At 43.2% G+C, this 25,689-nt stretch overlaps 1 protein-coding gene across 1 annotated transcript in view; it reads right to left on the bottom strand.

The window, feature by feature from the left end:
- Positions 1–25,436, bottom strand: part of LOC120849502 — a 46,896-nt gene extending 21,460 nt beyond the window's left edge. Inside the window, exons 1-2 of the mRNA XM_040221745.1 lie at positions 25,014–25,436; positions 23,017–24,915 (exon numbers count right to left, since the gene is read on the bottom strand). Coding sequence (XP_040077679.1) covers positions 23,017–24,915; positions 25,014–25,436 — 2,322 coding nt within the window. The remainder of the gene's footprint in view (positions 1–23,016; positions 24,916–25,013) is intronic.
- Positions 25,437–25,689: the final 253 nt, after the last annotated feature.

Genomic DNA, 25,689 nt, shown 5'->3' with positions numbered 1-25,689 from the left:
TCTGTGGGATGCGACTGCGTATTTTAGTAACAGCGCGACGGTGCGGTGCGACGAATGACGACTGCCGAGCACGAAGTCCAAGTTCCTTGACGACGGTCCGCGCGTGTTCGAGAGATTCCTCCGCGGGTCGACGGTCGGCGGCGTTGGTGACGCGCAGTGACGCCGGGATCCTTCGCTTGCTATTGGCTGACGCGTAAAGAGATGCCCCTCCTGTTTTCCGGGGTCATCTGAGAAAAGGGGGCGTGCCGGGGACTTTGACAGCAATTTTAGTAGGGAAATCCGCCGCGCATGACCGTAATTTTATAATTTTTAGGATCCTTAGGGCCTGCAGATTGAGTTACCGCCATAAATAGACCATCGCAGAACGCTCCGGAGGACCCCTTTAAGTATGTGTGCGGAAGCGGCAGAGAGGAGGAGGAGAAGGGCGGGGGTGTCTTTTCATGTTGTGCCGGAGGCCGCGTAAAACTGCCTCGCGGGCCGTGGGTTGCCGACCTGGTGTAATTCATACTTTTGGTTCTCACTGCCCCGTTGAGTGTGCTTCTTTCCGAGCACCAGTGCGCTGTTGAGAAGCAGAACTGTAAAGCTTGCTTTTGCGGCTGTTGCTTTCCCGCAGTGCACCGGTGCTGGGTAAGAAGCGCGCTCAACGGGACTAAAGCAGAGCAGAGCCGTATCTATAGAGCTTGGTCAATGAAAAGAGCGGGCAGAGCCAGGGCGTGCACCAGACACAGATAGAGGGCTTGACAAGCTCTCTTGGCCAACCAGAAGCCGAAAATATTCCCCTAGCCATGGTAGCGAGAAACGGTTTTCAATAACTGCGTAAGAGTTAAATGTAGTAACTCTTCATGTTTGAAAATATGGTGCACGCAAAGTTTTGGTTACAGTTATGCAGGAAGATGCAAGAAACAAATGCGACGCTTGATTTCAGTTTTGCCCAAATGGAGTCTGACCGCTTCAATGGCAGATTCCCGGCGCTCGGTGTACGGATTACGTGAATCATTTTGCTGGTCGCGCATTCTTTTTATATCTTCTATATCTTCCACCGTAGTTTTGCATGATCATGATCAGAGCATCACATGCACCCCAGTCACCGAGAGTTACTCCGACGCACTTATTAACATTAATTCTCGCGACCACCGGCAGGGTATTATGCGCGGCTTCTGGTTGGCATCCGAATTTGTGAAAACGCTCTGGAACACACCCAGCCCAGCTTTGGCCAATGGTGCCTCCTATACTTCCCAACGAATGGTTAAACTCTATCTATATGCATCTCTGAAGGAGAGGACACATGAACAACCAAAACAGGCGCCGTGCGGCAGTTTTTATAGCAACTTGCGCGGACGCTGTAATGTGGCAGAATGGCTATATGGGACAGCATTCACGCAAGTTGCCATAGGAACTCCAGCGCAACGCCCATTTTCGTTACTCATGTGTCCCCGCTTAATAATTCATAATGGACAACTCTTCTACTGGTTGAACAATCTTAATTTTGTTTTGAGCCATCATGTGCTGTCTAACAGTTCCTTATAAACAACGTTTTTGAGGGTTGAATAAACGTTGTCATATATTTGACCAATGTTTCATGATAATTTTTGATTCCAAAAAACATGAAATTTTATCTTTAATACCCAATTGCACTATTTAAAAACAGGATTGTGTTTCTACGTGCTCTGCTGCAGATTACTTCGAAATACAATAGCACTGATTTTTTTTTTGTCTTCTATGACAGACACTCGATCACGCTCTTTGTGCACCAAGCTTTTCTCGGAGCGAGAGCGACTCCTTCGCCCTCCATCCCCTTTCGTCTCGGAACAAGATGGTTGCGCTGACCAAAACATTGTCGAAATGAAAGCTGCAGTTGAACTGCGGCCCTTTTTCAGATGAGCTATACTGGATGCCCCAGGTAAAGACAATTGGATTTAAAAGCCAGAAAACAATTACGTAACATTCTGGAAAAGGTTTATTCGTGCAACTCCTGAAAACGAATTAAAAGTGGGCTCAATATGGTGTGCCGGTCTGACAAATTTGACAGTTTCCTACGTTGACGAGCAAGTTCAGGAATTTTGTTTTTTATTTAAATTTGAGCAGGATGGTTGGTCAATAAATATATTGGTCAAAGTAACTTTCTACATATGTGGTCAAGGCGAGTCTTTAAAAAGCTTTCAAGTAGTAAAATATTCGAAAAAACTTATAACATCACCATCTTCTTTACTCAACACTCTGCCGTTACACACAGGTCTTAATTAATTTATCTTCTAAATAATTTCGGCTTCTGCCATCCAGACACGTAGCCAGGATTTTTTTTTCGGGGGTGCCCGCCCATGACAAAATGCGCTATGAGGCGGAGGGGGGAAAAAAGGCCCAGCAAAATGGGAAATTTCAGGGGGGGGGGGGGGTGGAGCCCTGTGGGCTACGTGCCTGCTGGCACCCATATTCACGATATGCAGAATTAGTAATAACAGTGCAATAGGAGGGGCTCATGCGGCTCATAAACTGCTTCGCTGTGTTGCTCTCCTGTGTGCTATACTCCCTTTAGTTGCAGCAGTAGGAGTAGTGGTAAAGGTACGCGAACTCAACATGCCCACTACCTGCAAGAAGGTATAGAACGTACAGTTTGAGGTTAACAAGCCATATACCAGATAAGGTTCTTCATCTGTGTCGAATTGCTCCAGAAATCTATTGATGCCCTTGCACCAGCAGAGGTGAATCGTTCATTATGAACAACAAACCAACAAAACTATAAGACGTTCGGCAAAAATAGGTTACAGTGTCTGTGGCAGTTTGTGCTTTTCATTTGGGATTTTAAAGAAATGAGCTCAGTTCACTGGAAAATAGAAATTATGTTTACTCTGCAAACATTTAAGGTTGCTGGGGTTAATTTCAAAGCATTACCAATTGGTCAGAAAAATAAAAGGAAGCCGTCTCGTTAAAGTAAAAAATCAATAGCCCCCTATAAGTACTAGCAGTAACTGGCCTTGGTTAGCAATGACCTATTGTCCCCAGGACTGAAGCTCAATAGGTGCATAGGTCATGCCACATAAATTTCGGCGCAAAATTTAGCGGAGAACATTAATTTGTCTGTAAGTCACATGACGTCGGATCACGTGACATAAATTTTTCTGCCGAATGTAGTGGGGAAACTGAATTGGTGGATAGGTCATGTGAAATCAACTTTTCCGCTAAATTTAGCGGAGAACCTGAGTTTGTTGTATGTCCCAGAATTGAAGCTCAATAGGTGCATAGGTCACGCAACATAAATTTCGGTGCTCAATTTAGCGGAGAACATTAATTTGCCTGTGAGTCACATGACGTCGGATCACGTGACATAAATTTTTCTGCCAAATGTAGTGGGGAAGCGGAATTGGTGCATAGGTCATGTGAAACCAACTTTTCCGCTAAATTTAGCGGAGAATCTGAGTTTGTTGTATGTCCCAGAATTGAAGCTCAATAGGTGCATAGGTCACGCAACATAAATTTTGGAGCAAAATTTAGCGGAGAACATTAATTTGTCTGTAAGTCGCATGACGTGGGATCACGTGACATCAATTTTTCTTCCAAATGTAGTGGGGAAACTGAAGTAGTGCATAGGTCATGTGAAATCAGCTTTTCCGCTAAATTTAGCGGAGAACCTGAGTTTGTTGTATGTCCCAGAATTGAAGCTCAATAGGTGCATAGGTCACGCAACATAAATTTCGGAGCAAAATTTAGCGGAGAACATTAATTTGTCTGTAAGTCACGTGACGTCGGATCACGTGACATCAATTTTTCTGCCAAATGTAGTGGGGAAACTGAATTTGTGCATAGGTCATGTGAAATCAACTTTTCCGCTAAATTTAGCGGAGAACCTGAGTTTGTTGTATGTCCCAGAATTGAAGCTCAATAAGTGCATAGGTCACGCAACATAAATTTCGGCGCTCAATTTAGCGGAGAACATTAATTTGTCTGTAAGTCACGTGACGTCGGATCACGTGACATGAATTTTTCTGCCAAATGTAGTGGGGAAACTGAATTTGTGCATAGGTCATGTGAAATCAACTTTTCCGCTAAATTTAGCGGAGAACCTGAGTTTGTTGTATGTCCCAGAATTGAAGCTCAATAGCTGCATAGGTCACGCAACATAAATTTCGGAGCAAAATTTAGCGGAGAACATTAATTTCTCTGTAAGTCGCATGACGTCGGATCACGTGACATCAATTTTTCTGCCAAATGTAGTGGGGAAACTGAAGTAGTGCATACGTCATGTGAAATCAGCTTTTCCGCTAAATTTAGCGGAGAACCTGAGTTTGTTGTATGTCCCAGAATTGAAGCTCAATAGGTGCATAGGTCACGCAACATAAATTTCGGAGCAAAATTTAGCGGAGAACATTAATTTGTCTGTAAGTCACATGACGTCGGATCACGTGACATCAATTTTTCTGCCAAATGTAGTGGGGAAACTGAAGTGGTGCATAGGTCATGTGAAATCAACTTTTCCGCTAAATTTAGCGGAGAACCTGAGTTTGTTGTATGTCTCAGAATTGAAGCTCAATAGGTGCATAGGTCACGCAACATAAATTTCGGCGCAAAATTTAGCGGAGAACATTAATTTGTCTGTAAGTCACATGACGTCGGATCACGTGACATCAATTTTTCTGCCAAATGTAGTGGGGAAACTGAATTGGTGCATAGGTCATGTGAAATCAACTTTTCCGCTAAATTTAGCGGAGAATCTGAGTTTGTTGAATGTCCCAGAATTGAAGCTCAATAGGTGCAGCGGTCACGCAACATAAATTTCGGCGCAAAATTTAGCGGAGAACATTAATTTGTCTGTAAGTCACATGATGTCGGATCACGCGACATCAATTTTTCTGCCAAATGTCGTGGAGAAACTGAATTGGTGCATAGGCCATGTGAAATCAACTTTTCCGCTAAATTTAGCGGAGAACCTGAGTTTGTTGTATGTCCCAGAATTGAAGCTCAATAGGTGCATAGGTCACGCAACATAAATTTCGGCGCAAAATTTAGCGGAGAACATTAATTTGTCTGTAAGTCACATGACGTCGGATCACGTGACATCAAATTTTCTGCCAAATGTAGTGGGGAAACTGAATTGGTGCATAGGTCATGTGAAATCAACTTTTCCGCTAAATTTAGCGGAGAATCTGAGTTTGTTGTATGTCCCAGAATTGAAGCTCAATAGGTGCATAGGTCACGCCACATAAATTTCGGCGCTCGATTTAGCGGAGAACATTAATTTGTCTGTAAGTCACATGACGTCGGATCACGTGACATCAATTTTTCTGCCAAATGTAGTGGGGAAACTGAATTGGTGCATAGGTCACGTAACGTCTACTTTTCCGCCAAATTTATCAAAGAGCTTGAAATTGGCTCTAGGTCCCGTGACATCAATTTTAACGCAAAATGTGGAGGGGAAACTAAATTTCTGTAGAGGTCACGCAACTGCAATGTCCCCACTAAATTTAGGTGCAAATGCACGGACGAATAGACAAACTTTTGGGATTGGAGGTTAGCGGGCTCTCTCAGTGGGCTTGGCGTCAGCACAACCGGCAGCATGCTCAGAAACTCATTTTGTTTCCTGGTACAGGTCGTATTAGTTTTACTGGGACACCAAACGGCATCGTATGGCTGCTTTCAGGCGACAAGTCCCGATAGGAATGACGGGCTTGGCTCTGAATCTTCTGCTCTGGGCGATCGCTGCATCATCGTCGAGCCTTCTGGCCCCTCATCAGCAAGTCTTTGCTTGTGCCGGCATCAGTGACGTCCTATCACGTGGTTCGTCTGAAAACTACAAGAGCGCCAACAACACCGGACTCCCTCAGTGGGCTCGGCGGCAGCACAACCGGCAGCATGCTCAGCAACCCATTAGTGAATATTTACCTTGTGACGGTTATCGAAGTGATAACCGTTTTTTAGTGCTGCTGCCTTGCCAACTTACTGTGAAACGCTTGATGGATTTTGCTACTTGTGTTATTTCTTGGCCGCGAATTTTTTTTTGTCTGTGGTGATGTGGAGGCAAATCCAGGGCCCACCGACAGAGAGCTTTTGTTGGAACTTCTGGCCAGCCAGAGCAAGATGAATGATACTGTTCTAAATGTTCTTGACACTCAATATAAGATTAATAAAAAAGTGACTGCGTTAACTGAACGAATCAATGGGCTGGAGCGACAGGTAACCGGTTTAAACGCGGTGACCAAGCAAATAAAAGACATGGAAACAGCAGTATCAAGATTTGGCATACAATTATCTTCACTCAAGGCTAAGGTAGATGATTTAGAAAACAGAAGCCGCAGAAATAATTTGATAATTTATGGTATAGACGAGCCTAATACTGGGACAGTTGAGGAGCTTGAAGGGGAAGTAAGAGACGAGGCTTTCCGACAAAAACTAGGAATAACGGTCACCGGTATTGAGAGATGCCATAGGCTTGGCTCAAAAGTTGAAAACAAGCCCCGTCCAACTAGCCTCAAGTTCATCGATTACCGGGAAAAATTAGCAATATTAAGGTAATCTTATACACTAAAAGGAACTAAGGTATCGATATCTGAGGACTTCTCAATCAGAGTTCGCGAAATTCGAAAGCAACTATGGAAAAATGCGGCAAAAGGGAAAGAAAATGGAGCAAAAGTTAAACTAGTTTATGATAAGCCGAACGTGGACGGTCCGCTGTTTGGATGGGGTGAAGGGAAGGGTTCACGCTTCAAGATAAGCAAAATAGATAAATGACGGTGTAGAAGTGCTTCTCGATTACTGCGCTTGTTGAATGTCAATTGTAAAAGCGTCCTTAACAAGGCCACAGAGGTGGAAGGAATTTTGCTCAGTCATGATCCTGATATCGCCGTTCTGACTGAGACTTGGTTAAATGATACAATATATGACAGTGGATTTGTCCCTGCAGGCTGCAGTGCACTCTGGAAAGACCGTAATAATAAGGGTGGTGGTGTGTGTATTCTTTTTAATAACTTCCTTAATATAGTGAGCATGCCTAAAATACTTGATACCGAGTGTATTTTTTTTGCAAAGCGCACGATGGTAAATGTAAATACATTATTGGGGCATTTTATAGACCCCCTGGATCTTCTACGGCTGTTCTTGATAATCTAGAAATGTATCTCGATACATTTCTAAATTATCAAGCCTGGCGATCGAGTTATTTTGGTAGGAGATTTTAATTTGCCAAACGTTGAGTGGTCCAATTTTTCACTGAAACACCAAAATGATAACCTAGGAAAAGCAACGCTAGTCATGACCTTTAAATTTGACTTACTGCAAGTCGTCGAGGATTTGACGAGAATCCAAGGGAACACTGCACCTGTACTTGAGCTTGTTTTTGTAAGTGGTACAATTTCTTCTAAATTTAGATGTGAAGTAATCCCTGGTATTTCTGATCAAAAAGCGGTATTGTTAACCTTAGAATATGTTTCTGTAAATAAAAAAAACCGTGTCCAAGTGTTATCCAATTTTGTCTCGGGGAAATGTTGTCGCTATTATAGACATGCTTTCATTTAATTTAAACGAGTTTGTACTGGTGCTTTATATGATCTAAAAAAGCAGAATAAAAATAACCCCTGGATTTCTAGAAAAACCTTACAGTTAAAAAGACAATTGAAACGATCGAAAAAGAAAATGAAAACAAGCGCCGACTCGTGGGAACTGACTGAAAAATTTATTGTTCTTTCTTTAAAACTTAAAACCCAAGTTACAGTTAATACAAGTCGGTATTTCGGCGAATCTTTGCCAAACTTCATATCTACTTCACCGGAGAAATTTTGGCGATTAATATCTACATATTCTAGCAATTGTGTTGTTTTCGAAATTGGTGGCAACTTAACCCATGATGAAAAAAAAAATTTCAAACGGTTTTAATAAACATTTTAAATCGGTGTTTACTCAAGACAATGATGTGTTACCGAATTTTGACGCTGACTATCCGCCTATGCCTGATATTATAATTAATGAATGTGGTATATTGAACGTGCTGTTGAAATTCGATGTAAAAAAATCCCCTGGGTTTGATGGTATCCCCAATGCATTTTTATTCAGGTATGCTGAAAGGGTCTCAAAATATTTGTTTGTTCTGTTTTCACGATCGCTGTCCGAAGGTCAGGTTCTAGACGACTGGAGAACGGCCAGAGTCAAACCACTTCATGGGAACGGAAACAAGCAGTGGATTCGAAATTACCGTCCAATTTCATTGACTTCAACTGCCTGTAAACTTCTTGAACATATATTATAAAATCCTTTATCAATATTCCTAGACGAATACAACATTTAGACTAAAATCAGCATGGATTCCGAAAAGATTTTTCAACATGTACTCAATTAATTGAGACTGTTCACGATTTCTCCTGGACAATAAACAATGCAAAACATATTGATGCTATTTTTATGAATTTTTCGAAAGCGTTTGATGAGGTCTCTCACGAAAAGTTACTCTACAAACTGGGGAAAATATGTAAGAACACACAGTTAGCCAAATGGATTTCAGCATATATTTCAAATCGTCGACAATGCGTAGTTTATGGTGAATATTGCTCTGACAGACTTTCTGTTGACTCTGGCGTTCCCCAGGGCTCTGTGCTCGGACCTTTCCTTTTCCTGTTGTTTATTAATGATACAACACAAGATGTTCAGGTAAAAACCAGGTTATACGCTGATTGCATAATTTAGACAAAAATAGCTAGTGATTCCGATCAACGTTTACTAAATAGAGATTTAAAAAAAATTGCAGAATGGTGGAAAATGACTATTAACGTTGAAGAAACGGTTTTTATGAGAATTACCCACAAAAGAAATCCTTTAAAATTTGTTTACAATACTAATATTCTTCTTCTATCAGAAGTAACACAATATAAATACCTGGCACAATGGATTACTCATAATCTTACTTGGACAAACAGATTGATTACGTTACATGAAATGCTCTTCGAAAGTTATTCTTTCTTAAAAGGACGCTAAGACTTTCTACCCCTTCCTTGCGTCTTCTAACACATAAAACTATAGTCTTGCCAACATTAGATTACGCGGCTATTATTTGGGATCCTTTCACCAAACTAAGCATTAACAAGCTCGATCGTGTGCAGAAAAAGGCAGCTCGCTACATTTATAATACTTTGGACGTACCTTAATAAGCGACCTTTTAACCGGAGGTAACTTAAAGTCATTATCTCTCAGAAGTCGGCATTGTCGACTAAAATTTTTGTTTCAATTAATAAATGGATATTATAGGATAGATCTGCCTTGCTTAATAAACTTCTCACCAGGCTGCGCTACTCGACGGAGGCATGCGCTAACAATAACTCAATTTCGATAGCATAATCATTGCTTCAACCACTCTTTTTTTTCCGCAAACGGTGACTGATTGGAACAGCCTTCTGAAAGTGTTGTTATGTAACCATCATTGTCTTTATTTAAAACCCTCCTAAATTAGTTTTTTCCCCTCTCTAAAATATTTGTTATTTTGTTTCTGCGACTTGTTTGCTATTCTATATGTCTGCCTGTCTTGTTAATCAAGTGTACGCTCCTGCTAAAATCCATTTCAGGGATTGCAGTATCATTAAATATAAATATAAATAAATATAAATATATAAACATGTCATGTACAAATGAAAACTTTGGCGAGCATAAATACCCTGCCATAATTCATTTAATTAGGATCAATTGAACCTATTAGGATAATCATTAAATAATGGCAGATTCACACGATAAATTGAATCGCAATTTTTTATCCCTGGATTGATCGTTTGTCCCGTTACTAAAATGTCGGCTATTCCTGCGATTTGCGCCTCGCTCGTGGATGCCCGGACTGTAAGGGCACAGTGCATTTTCACACACAAATTTTTGGTGGGTGAGTAACTGCAAAAACATTTACGGTAGTGTAGCAAGAGCACAGCAATATATTTTTTTTTTGAATGAGTCAAACAAAGAAAGCGCACCACTGTGTTTTGTCCAATGCTGTTTCATTTTGTAGCGCCATTCTTGGTTCCACGCGTGAAAGAATCTGCAAAAACTTTGTCCGCCTGATACGCCGCAGATTCTGGTACTCTCACATGTCGGCTTCAAGAAGCTTCTGCCAAAACATGCCTAGCACGCTGCAATCTTTCCTGCCTCTCGACCACGTTTTCCATCCAGCAAGACCTTTCTTACGGTTGTACTGTGCTGAAGAGTGGTGCAGAAGCAAGCAGTGCGTAAAGGCATTTTCAAACGCCTCTCTGCGACCCCAGGACTTCATCGCTTCGACGCTGAAGCCTCCTGGAGAAGGACCATAATTGTGTCATGTAGTTACTAAAACTAGGACGCTTCGTGCTAAGCTGTCACTATGCTTTGTCTCGCTAAGTATGTAAAAGCAGCACACACGATTGTTTTTCATGATAGCTCTGTGATCGTAGTCGCAAACATCGCTTCTGCTCTTGGGAAATGGTGCCGCGGTGCGATGTAGCAGCCAGTGGCGTATCAACTTGTTCTTGAGTGGGGGGAGGGGGGGGGGGCAAACCAACCCCCCCCCCCCCCCCCCCCCGGGTCGCATATTTTTACTAGTGATGGGCCGAACTTTTGCCGAAGTTTGGGATTCGGCGGAGCCGAACATTTCCCGAACTTTTCAAAAGATTCAGCAAAAATACACTGTTCATCATCATCATCACCATCATTTATTTTCCTTGAGGGCCCGTGGGGCATTATACAAGGGTTTGTCAATAGAACCAAAAAAAAATAGAATAGTAAACACAATTATAACAATGTAAGCTAGATATGTAGGTTAGATAAAGAGAGGGTAATGGATTGAACAAATTTTGTAGAATCACTTATAGAAACGATGTTATGAGGTAGTGAATTCCAATCCTCGATGGCCAATGGTAGTGGGGAAGTCTGGTGAGAAACAGTTGATGATCAAATTGGACGTAATTTACATAGGTGATCTAGACGCGGGAAAACTCGATGGTGATGTGATAACAGTGATTCTTTGAGGTGGCTATTCTGATAAAAAATTCGATGGAGGAGAGAAAGGCGTGATATTTGGCGGCGAAAGGATAGTGAATGAAGGTTAGCTGATTGGCGTAACCCTGATGTGCCGGTATATGGTGAGTAGTTGTTATAAATAAAACGAAGGGCTCTGTTTTGAACGGATTTTAGATTATTTGCAAGGTAGGACTGCCATGGGGACCATATAGATGAGGCGCATCCTAACTTCGATCTTATGAGAGTAGTATAAGCTAATCGTTTTGCGGAGAGTGTAGCAAGTTTGAGGTTGCGGCACAAATATCCGAGAGAACGGTTAGTATCAGAAATAACAGAAGTTATGCGAGCAGTCCATGAGAGGTCAGAGGTGAGATGAACACCCAGGTATGTATAAGATGAGCATGCTATTACTTGAGTGTTATTTAGGTAATACGGAAATGGTGTGGCACGCGAACTGCGGGGAAATTATAGGGATCTACATTTATTGAAGTTTAACGTCATCTGCCATTTTCACACCAATTGATTACAGAATCAAGGTCTTCCTGGAGAGCATGATGACCATTGTATGAGAAAATGGGTCGGTAAATGACACAATCGTCGGCGAGCAGGCGCACAGAAGGGAGACACCTGACGTTACGGTAGAGGTGGGAGATTTTACGTTGTTAACGGAGGATTATTGCTTACGGCTGATTAGGAATTCAGAAATACACTCAAGAACAGAGGGACGAGTATTAATATCGTTAAGCTTTGCTAAAAGACGTTGGTGTGGTACTTTGTCGAATGCTTTGGAGAACTCAATGAACATGGCATCCGTCTGAATACTCGAATCGAAGCTTGAATAAATATCAGTAAGGAAGGCGGTTAGCTGGGTTTCGCAAGAGTAAGATTTACCGAATCTGTGCTGATGTTCAAAAAGAAGGTTATGAGAGTCAAGAAAGTTTATTATATTTGAGTAAAGTATCTGTATGCTCCATGAGCTTAGATGGACACTGATGAGAGAAATCGGACGGTAATTACTTATTACTTGGCGATCACCACTTTTGTGAGCAGGGATTACGTTAGCTTTTTCCAGACTTCACGTTGATATTTAGTTTTTCTCACGAAAAAAAGGTTTATGTTTGCTTTTTCTTAACTTAAATACAGCATGTAGTGCCTTTTGACACAGTTATTACTAAATAAGGTGATATTCTGCAAGATAAGTATATCGGTGTCGCTTTTGTGTGTTTACTTGCAATTTTAGTGTCTGCTTCCAGAAAGTGGCGCGACAACGAGGTTGGGTAGTAGCCGGCGCAGTCACGAATCACGCTAAGAGAGTTTTGATCTTGAGACTTCATCAGCGCACGCCAGCAAGTGTGTTTACATTGTTAAAATAAAGGCAATCACTGCGTTCTTACTTTCTCAGGGAGTCGCTGTTTCGTGCGCGAAAATGAATGCAACGGTTGCTCAGCCTTCACCAGAAGAGATATCAATTTTGTAAATATGCATATTTTTCGATTTGAGTCACTTGACGTCAGCTTTGCATGAAAGTGTACGTTCAATATTCACAACGTGCCGTTTTTAAACTTTAAAATTCCGGTTTCTGGTGTTAGGGCACACGCGGACGTTTAGAAAGATGAGGAAAGTTAGGAACGTCGGATGTGCAACGTCGAGCATGATAGTTCTGTGTTTAGTTTTATGCAGATACATGGAAAATCGCAAAATAACGCGAACTAAAAAGCGCGAACTAAAAAAAATTGTGTTGGCACAAACTACTTGTGAGCCGAAAATAGGATTGTTATAATAATAATAATAATATTAATAATAATAATAATAATTATTATTATTATTATAAATTTATTTACGCAGGATGTATTCAGGGCGGCCATAGGCAGGTTCGTCGAAGCCAGCAGGGGCTTGTAGGACTGAACCTAAGTAGCAGTGGAAAATAAGAGATTTTCGGAAAATAATAAAATAAAGCGGAAAAACACCACATGATTTCGTCAGTTGCGAAAACCACACAAAAATGTCAGTCAGGAAGTTATTGTCAGAGTCAAGGAAAAAAATTATACAATACAAATATAAGATATTTTTCTAGTAGAAGGAAAATTGGTTAATCTATTACAAATTGGTTAATCTATTTGACGTGTGTATTTAAATACTAAAACATGGGTATTTCAAATAAAATTGTAATTAAATACAATTTTGTGGGCGAAAATTCATCCCTCAAATTTATTGTCACTGTCCACAGCAGGAAGAAAACTACGTTCTGCACCGAATGCAGTGCCTCTCAATCAAGCACAAGCGATTAGTGACTTTGTGATTACGGCGCTATTCCAAGGCAAAAAGAGTGACGAAATCGACGTTCACAGGCAGACAGGCTAAATAAGTGCCTGTGACAACTTGTGATGCTTTCCAGCCTGATTTCTATCCATATTTTGGCTTGGAACATTCTAAATGCGCGGGTCGTCCAGATTTTTGTGACTGGTGCGAGTTGCAACAATAAAAAAGTCCCAAGCTAGTGCTGCGCGTCTTGGTCGTCTCGGTTCTTTGTTGGTCTATACCAAAATGTAATCGACAAAAAAAGCTCCTTGAAGCTCGAGATCTGTACTTTTTTCACCTATTACGTCCAAGCTGATTAAATTTTTTTTGTGATTATATTTCTATTACGTTACTAGAGCCTCGCACACTAACTACCGAGTGTGCGATGCAAACTTAAAATGAGATACTTATAAACCCGTTGCAGGTGCCCTGAAGTCGCTGACGCAAATTTTGCGGAATGTATTTGGAAAAGTATTTCGAGGAGACCAAAGACATTTGGTTGTATTTGTACCTTGTACTTAAATGCTTTTTTTTGGAAATTTAATTAGATTTGTAATTAAATACATTTTTGACGAAGTAGTTTGTACGTGTATTTCGATACATATTTGCATGTATTTTGCCCATCCCTGCTATAAGGAATCGCTTCTATCAGTATTAAACGATAAAAGCACTTCTAACACTTTTATCCTCTACTATGGTATTCTTTGACACACAAGTGTACTATTTTATTTAACGTAACAAAAAACGGGTTTGTGTCCGTTGAGTCCGTGAGAATTACGACAAAGTGATTGTAAAATTACGGAAATTTTTTACAGTGTAGCTATCGAGGAAAAAGAAAGTTGTTTGAAGAAAAAATTCATGCACGCCTATTGCCGTGTTCGGCAGGCCGTCGCTTTGAAATATTTTCCTCCACAAGTGCTCCGTTAACTCACAAAAACTTTTAAAATGTCTTATATGTGTTTTTTAATATTATATGAGAACGCTTAAACATTTTTAAAACAGCTTCAATTTCAGTAGTTTACTAAGTAAGCAAACTGAACGTGCGGAAGAACCCCTACAATATTATGCTACAAATACTATATATGTACAAGTTTTGGCGAACTGTGTGTAGACCTGATAAACAATAAAAACTATGTTCATGTTAGAAAAATAACTAATATTTAAGTGGGACAAGAAATGACAGAGACGTGCGTCGCAGAATGGAAGAACGAATATGCCTTCTTTTCAAACGCACTGCTTAATATGACGAAACCGTATATTTCGGAGACTTTGTATAGCATTTATAATACCACATAGAAAGCTTTTTATATAAAAAAGTGAAAACAAAAAAAAATACGCATGTGCTTAAAATATCGCTGAATTTCGTAATTTTAGATTTCCTTTTCGTGTTTACAGTGTTGTTTCTTCTATATGAACTAAACGAAATTAAAATTTTTATATATGATTGTATACAAGCTTCATTTGATATGTTTCTTATGCCTTAAATAATCGTACATCGAGACCTAGCTCAACTCATACTTTGCCATTATTGTCAACGTTGCAAGATTCAAACATTTTTATTTTATAGAATATTAAAAAGCTTCTAATGTGCTTTAACCTGTCTATACAAAGTATTAAAGCAGTAAACGAAGCTTTCATTGTTATGGAAACAATAATCTAAATGTTGCGAGACTTAAAAATGTGTCACTATACTTCGTCTCACCCTACGATGGACTAAAGGCAAAAGCTACGGAACGCCAGATCCAATCACGAGCCACTTTGAAATTGTGCGGTATTTCGCTTCGATGCACGTATCGGTGCCCGCGTCTCGGATCACTGATGAGGGGACGGGTGGACAGTGGTTCGGATCAAAGAGCACTGAGTGACTCAATAATTTTACATCGCAAAGAAAGCCACGACATATAGGCTCTTTGCAGCGTCGAAGCTCTAGAAATGATGCGGCGCTTTTGGATTCGAGCATCATTAGTCCACCCCTAATCAATGTTAGGCGTGTCATAGTATAGCGTGGAATCCGATTGGACCTGGCGGCCCGTGGCTTTGGCCTATAGTCCATCGTAGGATGAGACAAAGTATAGTGAGAACTGCGAAAATCGCAAGACCTATACCTTCTGTCCTTTCAAAGCAAAAAACTACCCCCCTAAAAAAAAAAAAAAGAAAAAAAATCGTAATTTTGTAGGCTTGTTTTAGTACCATATTTTCCGCCACCATATCTTTTCCAGAAATTTTAAAGACCGATCATTTTTTCTTGCATGATTTGAGACGAAATCACCCATATACAGCGATAAGCATAAATCCATCTATCCGGTACAGGGATACCCGCAAGTGGGCGTAACAAAACGAAAGGCGCGTGCGAAGCATGTCTCTCGAACTCTCCTGTGCCGCGAGTCGGAGCAGAAATCTTTCCGGCAGTTCGCACGTTGGATCAGGCAGTTTCGACGCGCATGTGTCTCGCGCTGAACGCGTCTGCCACTTTGACGCGACTCCTGGCAGCTTCGGCATGTTTGCTGCTTGGTGCGGTTAGGGAATCCACTAAGGATTACGTCATCAAGAGGTTTCACAATCAAAACTCCACGCTGCTTGAAAGGGACGCCGATTCCGAACTACTTCGCCGTTACGTGTCGCAGCTATCCCTGTGGCTGTACTGTGGATTCAAAAAGGGCTGCTATTTTTTTTAAACTTACTTTTACGGCTTCATCTTTTGGGTGGCCAGGCGCCGTGAATTTCTGATTTGCTCGAAAAGGCGAGTAAACGAACCTGCCACCACAGCTTTCTGTTCTAGCCGCTAGGTGACGTAGACTTTGCCGGAGTTGCGAATGGACATTTCGCTTAATTATCCGACCACCAAGGATTATGCTGCAAGTTTCTTTACACGTTCTGGTGTCTGCAACATGGACTTTTCTAAAGTAAGCTGAAAAGAAATCGTACGGGAAAAACGGTCTTCTCAACCAAAATCACAATAAACCGAATCCCACCAAGCGTTCCACGTATGCGTGACGCCGCCATAACTGTAGTTCGTAGGAAGCAGACGCCAGTTCACGAGTCATGCCGCCTCGTGCTCTGCTCGCTCAGACCTCCAGCAGGGTTGTCGCGCGTGCAGAAAGACTACAGCTCCCACGATGGATGTCGGCAGCGGTGGCGTACTCAAACTAGATGGTGAGATCGGTCTATTGATCTTCTTCAGAAAAGCTGCTGCGGATGCGCGAGAAGGTGATAGCGCCCTCATCGAGGCTGAAAAAAAATAGGCGAGCGGCCGTTCTTAGGCCTACATTCCACTAGGTTGCGGCTGAAAGAAAATCTGCGTTGTGGGCCGCCGTGTGCCTCATAACGCCAGTGAACTGTACCACCACACTCTGCGAGACTTTCTTTTACGGGAAGGAGAGCACCTGGTGTTTTAAGTTTTGGTCGGAGAGACATCTGTCCCGCGAGAAACAAAGCTTGGATAGCTGCTGTGAAGAGAGGTACACTCTTAAAAAAAAGAGTCGCTATGACTCTCTTTGGGGGGTATTGGCGCGCCGCAGAATCGACTCCAGTTTGTAGAGTCCCTCGACTCTTTATTTAAAAAAAGTCGCCACGACTCCCTGGGGGGGAGGGTCTTTGCGCGCTACAGATTTGACTCCTCCACGACTCCAGTTTGTAGTCACTTGACTCTTATTTAAAGAAGAGTCCTGCGACTCTCATCACACTGGAGTCATGGTAGTGTATGGGCGACTCCAGGCGACGTAGTCAACTGCGACTCTTCAACGACTCTTATCCAACGGAGAAAAAGAGTCACACGACTCCTTCCTGGTAATCCCAGTGACTCTGTAACAAGAGTTGTGAGGACCATCCTTTTATGAAGAGTCCCCCGACTCCTATCGCAAAAGAGTCATGGGAGTGTATGAGCGACTCTCCAAAAGATATCAGTGCTGACTCTCACTTTGTCTGGAGTATAGCAGCCCTAGTCATGTGTCAGTTTGTTGAACAAAGGGAGGCACTGTGATCGTTAGGAGACTTCTTGCCGCCTGCGAGGTTCAACTTGAATTTCCCTAAAACAAGGGTAGTAACTTCAACTGTGTGAAAGTATAAAAGTTGAAATGGAAACTTTGATTCCACCTAAAAGAAGCAGTAACATCAATTGTCTGCAAGTGTCAACGTCGAAATGCAGAACTGATATCTTACAATTTCCTGTAATGAAACATGGAAAAATGAACGATGATGGTCTTAACGATGCTGAACTGAATGCTTCTCTAAAATTTATCATGAAACACAACAGAAGCTTTCAGGACAGCCTTGTTTTGTTACATTGGAATTTGCACACAACAAAAAAAGTAAAAGTTTTTTTTTATTTAACAGCTTAACTTTCTATTAGTTTGATTATACTTATCATTTACAGTAGTTTGTATATCTGTTTTATCACATATCTAGACTATTGGCAAGAGCTGGTGTGAACAAGCATGTTCTGTTGCTTCGCGCCTGCTTTGAGTGGACAGGTGGGTGGCAATAAATTGCAGGAATCTTCAAATTTAACAATAAAGATAGCTGTTTTCTCTCAGCTCATATCACTGCCATTTGTGCAAATGCAACTTCAGGAGTGCTACCATGCAGGTACTGCAAAACAAGCCACAAGTATTTAAAACAGTTACTTTATTAGAAACTAATGTGATACATATGGGCTCAACAGCCTGCTCCGGCTTATCACAGGGGTTCTATCACAATAACTAAACAAATAACACCATAAGAAATAATACTAATACACAAAAGTGGTATAACTATTAGACAAGATCTATAGCTTTCCAGAGCCGTTTTTGTCTGCATTCCGTCCAGCCACCGATGTCTTTCTGTGGCCTTAACTTTCTTCTTAACTGAGACCTGCTCTTCCGTATCTCCACTATAGCCTAAAAACTTTCCTCTTAATTTCCCAGTGCGCTGTCTCCACTTTGTGTCTATGCTCCTCATGCATAAATAGCTGAAAACCTTTCGTGCCCATTGGTCCCCATCCATTTTCCTCAACAGAACCTCAAATTCTATCTTGTTCACCGCTTCCCTGCTCTAAAAAGACGCCCATCCCATGTCTCCTTGTACTTCCTCGTTTGGCGTTTTGCAATGTGCCCCCAAAGTCAGCCTCCCTACTCCGCGCTGTTTTATTTCTAGTCTCGCATGCGCTTCGGATTTCATGCATAGCACTGCATTTCCAAAAGTCAAGCCAAGCACCATGACCCCTTTCCAAATCTCTCTCACCACCTCATACCTGTTGTAATTCCAAAGTGCTCTATTTTTCATTACAGCTGCATTTCTGTTGCCCTTACCTATTATATACTTTCCATGCTCACTGAGAGATTCTGCACCATCACATGTCCATACTCCTAGATACTTGTATTTACTAGCTCTCTCAACTGTAATATTCTGTATTTTCAGCCTCTCAACTTCATCGCTGTTAAAAATCATGACTGCTGATTTTTCACTATTGAATTCTAAACCCTATTCCTCTCTTTCCTCACCACAGATGCTAATTAATTCCTGCAACTCTGTCCTGTTGTTAGCCATTAGTACAATATCATCCGCATACATCAATCCCGGTAAGGATGGCTGAATTTTTTGGCCTAGTTTACTGTACGAAAGGTTGAATCCAAGCCCACTCTTCTCTAGTCTATCCTCCAATCCTCTCGGATACAAGACAAACAGCAAAGGCGATAACGGGCACCCCTGCCTAAGGCCTCGTCTTACCTCTATCTTCCCCGTCGCCTTTCCTTCCCATGTTATAATCACCTTATTATTTTTGTAAATGTTCCTTAATAGGGCTGTTAGTCCTTAATCTAGGTTTAAGCTATCCTCTATGTCCCACAGGTTCCTTTGGTTCACATTGTCATAGGCACCCTTGATATCCAGAAAGGCCAGCCAGAGCAGTCTGTTTTGTTTTTGCACTATTTCTATACACTGTGTTAGAGAAAATATATTGTCCTCCAACCTTCTTTGTGTCCGAAACTCGTTCTGTAACTCGCGCAGTATGCCCTCGCAATCTACCCATTCGTCCAGTCTGTTCTTTATAATCTGCATTACCAACCTGTATATAACTGGTGTCACGGTTATGGAGCGATAATTCCTAATATCAGAATTATCCCCCTTTCCCTTATATATAATACTCATCCTACTAAGCCTCCATTCATCTGGAATATTTCCTTTTTTTATCATAGTACTCCCTACCTCCCTTAGTTTTGCCTTAGATTTAGGACCCAAATTCTTCACCAGCTTGATTGGGATCGCATTTGTGCCTGTCGACGTGCCACTAGGGACTCTTCGTTCTGCCTTTTCCCCCTTTCTTTGTCCAAAATCTGAGATATCACAAGCTGGTCTGCTACTTCCTTCGGTTCTCCTATCTTCCACATGTACCCGTTCCCGAAATTTCTCCTCTATCAGTGCTCCTATATATCGCATCGCACCATCTCCCTCTAATTGATCTCACTGATGCGTGAGTATGAACCTCTGTCTAGCTTGCGTCGTTTCACCAAGTGAGTTCAAGTGCTCCCAAAACTTCTTAGCTTCGTTTCTATCTTTCTTGCTTACATTATTCATCCATTCCTCACCCTTTCTCTGAATTTTCGCATTGATCAAACTGGATGCCTCTCGGCGACAAGTTATAAAAGTGTCCCATTTTCTCTTTACTTCCGTTTCTGAATCCCCACTGCGCTTGGAATACCTGTGTTCTCAAGAGGCTTCTTGACGTTTTTGTATCGTTTGCTTCACTTCTTTGTCCCACCAGCTTTTTGATCTATGTCCTTGCTTCCCCTTTCGTTTACTCTGAACTTTGTCTAGTTCCAGAGCAAAAAGCCTGGTTAGGCTCTCATAGGTCCAATCTGTATACCGTTGCCCTGAAACTGCTTCCTCTATTCTTTCAGTAACTATTTCCAACTCTTTGTCGCTGCAGAAAGTTTGCTTTGAATTATGTTGTCTAGTTTCAGCATTTACTTCTCTGGCAAAATTGAGCTTAAGGCCAACATGAGCCCGAATCTGGTCTTTGGTTTGTTTCAAGTCATGGCCAAGTACTCCTAATAAAATATTGAAATAACCAGTTGCAAAGACCGCGGATGATACTTATCTCACTTGGTCTCCAGCTTTAAAAAAAATATGTTTACAGATTGGCATGGCGAAGACACCCTTTCAAACAGATTTATCTTAAACAACCATAGTTACATGTGATTTATCTTTAACATGAGTAGTTACATCGACCACGCAAACGGCAGGGCTTTCCACCGCTCTTGTCCCTTCCCCTATCTTGTTTTCTTTTGCGAAGATAGGCATTGATAAGAAATGCCTAGTCCCTGACGACAGCAAACAGAGCTTGTTAGTGGTTGTCCGCACCAATTTAATCATAATAGTCTAACCCTCTTTTTTAAGAATGCAAACAAAAAGATGCTCTCCCACTGAAAAAAAAAAAGAGTAAAGTGGATTAGAGTATGACCATAGCACCCCTATACTCACAAAGCCTGCCAGGTCGACGACGGAGTCATAGAGTGTCTGGTCCCAGATTTGGAGCATGAGGATGTGGTAGCACAGATCGTTAAAGAGCCATTCCTCGAGGAACCTGGACGTCAGCACACAGCTTTTGCAGTGGCGAGGACCCAAAACATACTTTTTCCGTGTTTCACGTCCGCTGCGGCGAGACTCTTCCGTTGTATGCCACTCCACCTCTTCCATTTCGGCGACCGCTTCTCGTGGCAATCTGCCAGGTTTTGTCAGTATAAAGGAGGCTATGGTACGACATATACTGGTGCTCTGTAGCGGGGCGCCATCCTGGTGTGTAATCTTTGGGGAGCTGTCACAGGCTCGTCCGGGGTTGGTAAGAAAAGGGTCGGGAGACAGAGAGTTAGAAAAAAAAAACTGGGCATATATTTGCACACACAAAAGAAATATCAGCATGGAAGGAAAAAAACTGTAAGAAGACTACAAGTAAAGTCACAAGAAAGAAATGCGCAGTTCGAACTACGGGGCTATCGTCTTAGAGATTCACCGGCGTATGTCGTGACGAGGCTTGCTTCCTGGCTTCTGTAGACGCTCAGTCCAGGGACGGTGTTGAGATGGCGTAGATGCTCATGCCTCCGCTGTTCCCTTCACATCGTGCGTAGCGGCGGGTTCTGGTTCAGGTCGTCGATACCGGGACACAGCCGGTCAGATCCTTGAAGCAGCTGCCGAACGTCGCGGCTCGTGCTCTCCACGCACCTTTTTCGCACCCGTCACTTCGTCCTTCACGTTCTTCCTTCCACAAAACCATGACACCCCCCAACTTCAAGAAGTTTATAACATAAACTTTTCCTTCTTGATGCCTGGTACTTCCGAGGGCTCGATCTTGACGTCACCGAGCACAAGCCACCCCCACAATCCTCCTACACGAAACTTTCACGACACGACCTTCTCGATGACCTTGAAACGACGTCCGGTTGCACCGCACCACACTTGGCCGGAGGGTCCTCTCCATCCACATTCAAATCGTGGATTTCTTTTGTGAGAACTCACTGTGGCCACACACATATGCAAAGGCCCCGTCTTAAGTCTGACAAAAGACATTGGCACACATACAACACAAAAGATATATACACATTGAGGGAACCCATCCTCTTCGGGGTCTCGTCTAGTTATCCCTAACAAAAAATCTTAGTTTAAAAGAAAAATAAACGTCTAAATGCGGCTAAGAAAGTCTGCTCTCACGTTATCCCTGCCCTTTATGTATTCCACGTGAAAGCTATGATCTTGCAAAGCCATACTCCACCTCATCACTCGCCTATTTGTATGCTTAGCTTTGTTTAGGAATTCCAGTGGTTGGTGGTCGGTCTGAACTCGAAAAGTTCTGCCGTACAGAAGCAACCTAAATCTGGCAAAGGCCCATACCAATGCCAGACATTCCTTTTCTATCGTTGCGTAGTTCCTTTCTGCGGTGCTGAGCTTTCTACTGGCGTACGCCACGGGATGTAGCATTCCATCCTTTTCTTGAAGCATCACTGCACCCAGACTCGCGTCAGACGCGTCTGTCCTTAGCACGAACTCCTTCTCGGGGTCTGGCGCCAACAAGATGGGAGGATGTCCCAGCTTGGTTTTCAGTTCATTGAAGGCCTCCTCTTGCTCCGGCCCCCACTCAACCTCATTGCGGGCTCCTTTTCTGGTGAGGGCTACTAACGGCGCGGCAAGACCCGCATAGTCCTCTACGAACTCGCGGTAGAACCCCGTGAGTCCAAGGAACGATCTTACTTGTCGCTTCGTTCGCGGTCTTGGTACGTCTTGAATCCGTTCAATGATCTTAGGGTCCGGTGATATCCTTCCCATTCCGATCTCGTGTCCCAGAAAGCTGATCTCCTTAAAGCCCACTTCACATTTCTTTGGCTTTACGGTAATATTAGCCTCGCGCAGGCGCCTAAAAATGCAGCGAAGCGTATCACCGTGCTCTCTCCACGAGCTTGTGGCGATCAGGATGTCGTCGATGTAGTGGTGTGCATCTGGGATGCCGTCTAACAATTTTCGCATCAGTTTCGTGAATGTCGCAGAAGCCGTTCTTAAACCAAAGGGCATGAGCTTGAATTGGTAAAGCCCACTCGTCGAAGAGAAGGCAGTCTTTTCCTTGGCCTCTTCTTTCATAGGTATCTGCCAGTACCCTTTTGCTACATCGAGCTTCGAGAAGAAGCGTTTCTGTCCCGCCTTAGCAAACGTGACGTCGATCCGTGGTATTGGTTCCGCATCGGGCTTGGTCACGTCATTGAGCCTCCTGTAGTCAATGCAAAACCTGTTTGATCCGTCTTTTTTCTTTACCATTACCACTGGCGCGTTGTATGATGAGTTACATCTCTCAATCACGTCCAGCTCTAAGATCTCGTCGATTTCTTGCTCGACTGTTTCCTGAACCGACAGCGGCAGTGGGTACTGCTTCACATGTATTGGTCGGGACGTAGTCAGTTGAAGATCACAGGTCAGCAGACTCGTCCTGCCTGGAAGGTTCGAAAATATATCTTTGAAGTCCTCAATCAGCTCTCGTACCTCATCACGCTTTTGGGATTCCAAGTGTTCGTTTATGCTGACGTCTTCCCATCCTTGCTGCCTCGTCCAGCTTGGCGTAGGAATTCCCTCTGTATCTTCAAAACTTAGCTCGCTTGCGACTTCATCTTTCTCTTGAGAATCCATTACCATACCGCAATGCTGTCTACCTTGTTGACTTCCTTCTCTTTCTTCATATCTTTTAAGCATGTTGATGTGAAACACCTTTTTCTTGCCTCCTACGTCTAACTCGTAATCCACATCATTCTTTCTTGCGACTACGGGGAAGGGACCTTTCCATTGCATGATCATCTTGTTCAGATCGGTGGGGAGAAGAATGAGTGTCAGGTCTCCTTGCTTCATATTTCGGTTGCAGCTCTTCCTGTCATAGTATTTCTTATACTTCTCCCTTGCTTCATGCAGGCACACGTGCGCCAGCTTGCATGTTTCATCTAGTTTTTCCCTTAGTTCCAAGATGTATCCATATGCCGTCTTCATGTCTTCCTTCAGGGCTTCGTTCGACCACAACTCCTTGAGGATGGCCACTGGTCCTCGCACTCTTCTCCCATATAGCAGTTCAAATGACGAGAACCTGAGGCTAGCCTGGGGCACCTCTCTGTAGGCGAAAAGCAAAGCTGGGAGATATCTATCCCAATCCTTTGGTCTTTCTTTGCACATCCTCCTTAGCATCTGCTTGATGGTGCCATTAAACCTCTCGACCAGGCCGTTGCTGATGGGATGATAGGGAGTGGCTAAGAGTTGCTTCATCGATAGAAGCCGGCTCACCTCTCTCATTAGCTCAGAGGTAAAGTTGGTGCCGCGATCGCTAAGGATCTCTGCCGGTACTCCATACCGCGTGAACATCTGAACCAACGCCTCGGCTACCTGCTGGGACCCAATGCTCTTCAACGCTACTGCGTCAGGATACCTCGTGGCCATGTCAACCATTGTGAGAATATACCTATTCCCCGAGCTTGCGATAGGCACTATAGGACCGATGATATCTATCGCGACTCTTTGAAAAGGTGTCTCGATGATTGGCATGCTTCCTAAGGGGGCCTTGCCCACCTTGCCTTTGGGTACGGTGCGTTGGCACACGTCACACGAACGAACGTACCTTTTGATTTCGCTTTGCATGCAAGGCCAAAAGAATTCTTCCGCCACCAGATTGAGGGTGTTCTTCGCCCCCTGGTGTCCGGACATAACGCTGTCATGTGCCATAGTTACAGCAGCGGCCCTGAACCTTTTTGGGAGAACCAGTTGTTCTGATCTTCTGCCGGATGAGTATACGACGCTCCTGTATAGCAGGTCGTTCTTCAGCAGAAACTGAATCCTTGTCCTGGAATTGTGTTTCTTCTTTGTCTTCCCTACATCGTTGAAATACTTCGTAAGAGTAGCGTCCTCTTTCTGCTGCTTTCCGAGTTCCTCGGCTGTTATGTCGGTTACTGACACCTGCGCGACTTTCAGAGGGCGTTCTAGTTTTCCTATTGGTCTTCCAGCATCTCTCCCCTCGCTCGCGGACGCAGCTATGGCTGGTTTCTCATCCGGGAGCTCGTCGATGCTCTTGGTTGCTTCCATTGCCCTGCGACAGCCCACGTTGACTCCGATGGCGTTCGAACACGTTTCGTATCTCTCCTTCGGCTTGTCTAGGCAGTCGCCGAGATTGTCTTCATTGTTCTTTTCCATTCTGGGTCAGGGTCATTAGCCTCACGCATTTGCGGTGTGTTTCCGAGTATCAAGTCGTATAGGGGGTTACTGACGCACTTCGCCGTTACCTTTCCCGTGTAGTAGGGCGTTCGTATCACAATAACCGCCTCCGGCAGGTACCGAACTGTTCGATCTAATAAAAACACTGGACTCGACTTTCCAGTTAGGTTCTCTTGAGGGACTAGTTCTTTGCGAACGACCACGGTGTTGCAGCCGGTGTCCCTTAACACCGTTATCTTGTGTTCTCCCTGTCGTCCTTCCACTACCGGCATGTTCTCCGACAGAAATTTCGGGGCCCTCCCCATGACCGCATTCACTACCGGGATCTTGTCCCCATTATCCAGGGTGACGTAGGAATCGTCGGCGTTTTCGCAATTATCTGTTGGCACCGTGTACAAGCACGACGCCTGATGTTTCTCGCTCTGCCTTCCCTTACAGTTCTCTGCCTTGTGACCACTACGGCCGCAATCCCAACTTGTCAGTGACCTCATAGCTTGGCCGTTACTTCTGCAGTTTTCTGCCTTGTGCCCAATCTTCCCACAAAGGAAGCAGCGGATACTCTTTCGGAGACCACCCCTTGCGTGTTTATCTTCGTTTCCAGCGTCTTGCCTGTTTGTCACCTCCTCTCGCTTTTGCTTACCCGTGCTATGCTGCACCTGGGCCTCCAAGAAGAGGTCAGCTTTAGCTGCTACGTCATCCAACCTCTGACAGTCGCGCTCTCTCAGGAAGACCGTCAGCTTGCTC

The sequence above is a fragment of the Ixodes scapularis genome, unplaced genomic scaffold, assembly GCF_016920785.2.
Source record: "Ixodes scapularis isolate PalLabHiFi unplaced genomic scaffold, ASM1692078v2 PGA_scaffold0__279_contigs__length_252992795, whole genome shotgun sequence".
In the NCBI taxonomy this organism is placed as follows: Eukaryota; Metazoa; Arthropoda; class Arachnida; order Ixodida; family Ixodidae; genus Ixodes; species Ixodes scapularis.
Note: the sequence above shows the minus strand (reverse complement) of the source record. Positions and strands in the feature narration are given on the sequence as shown.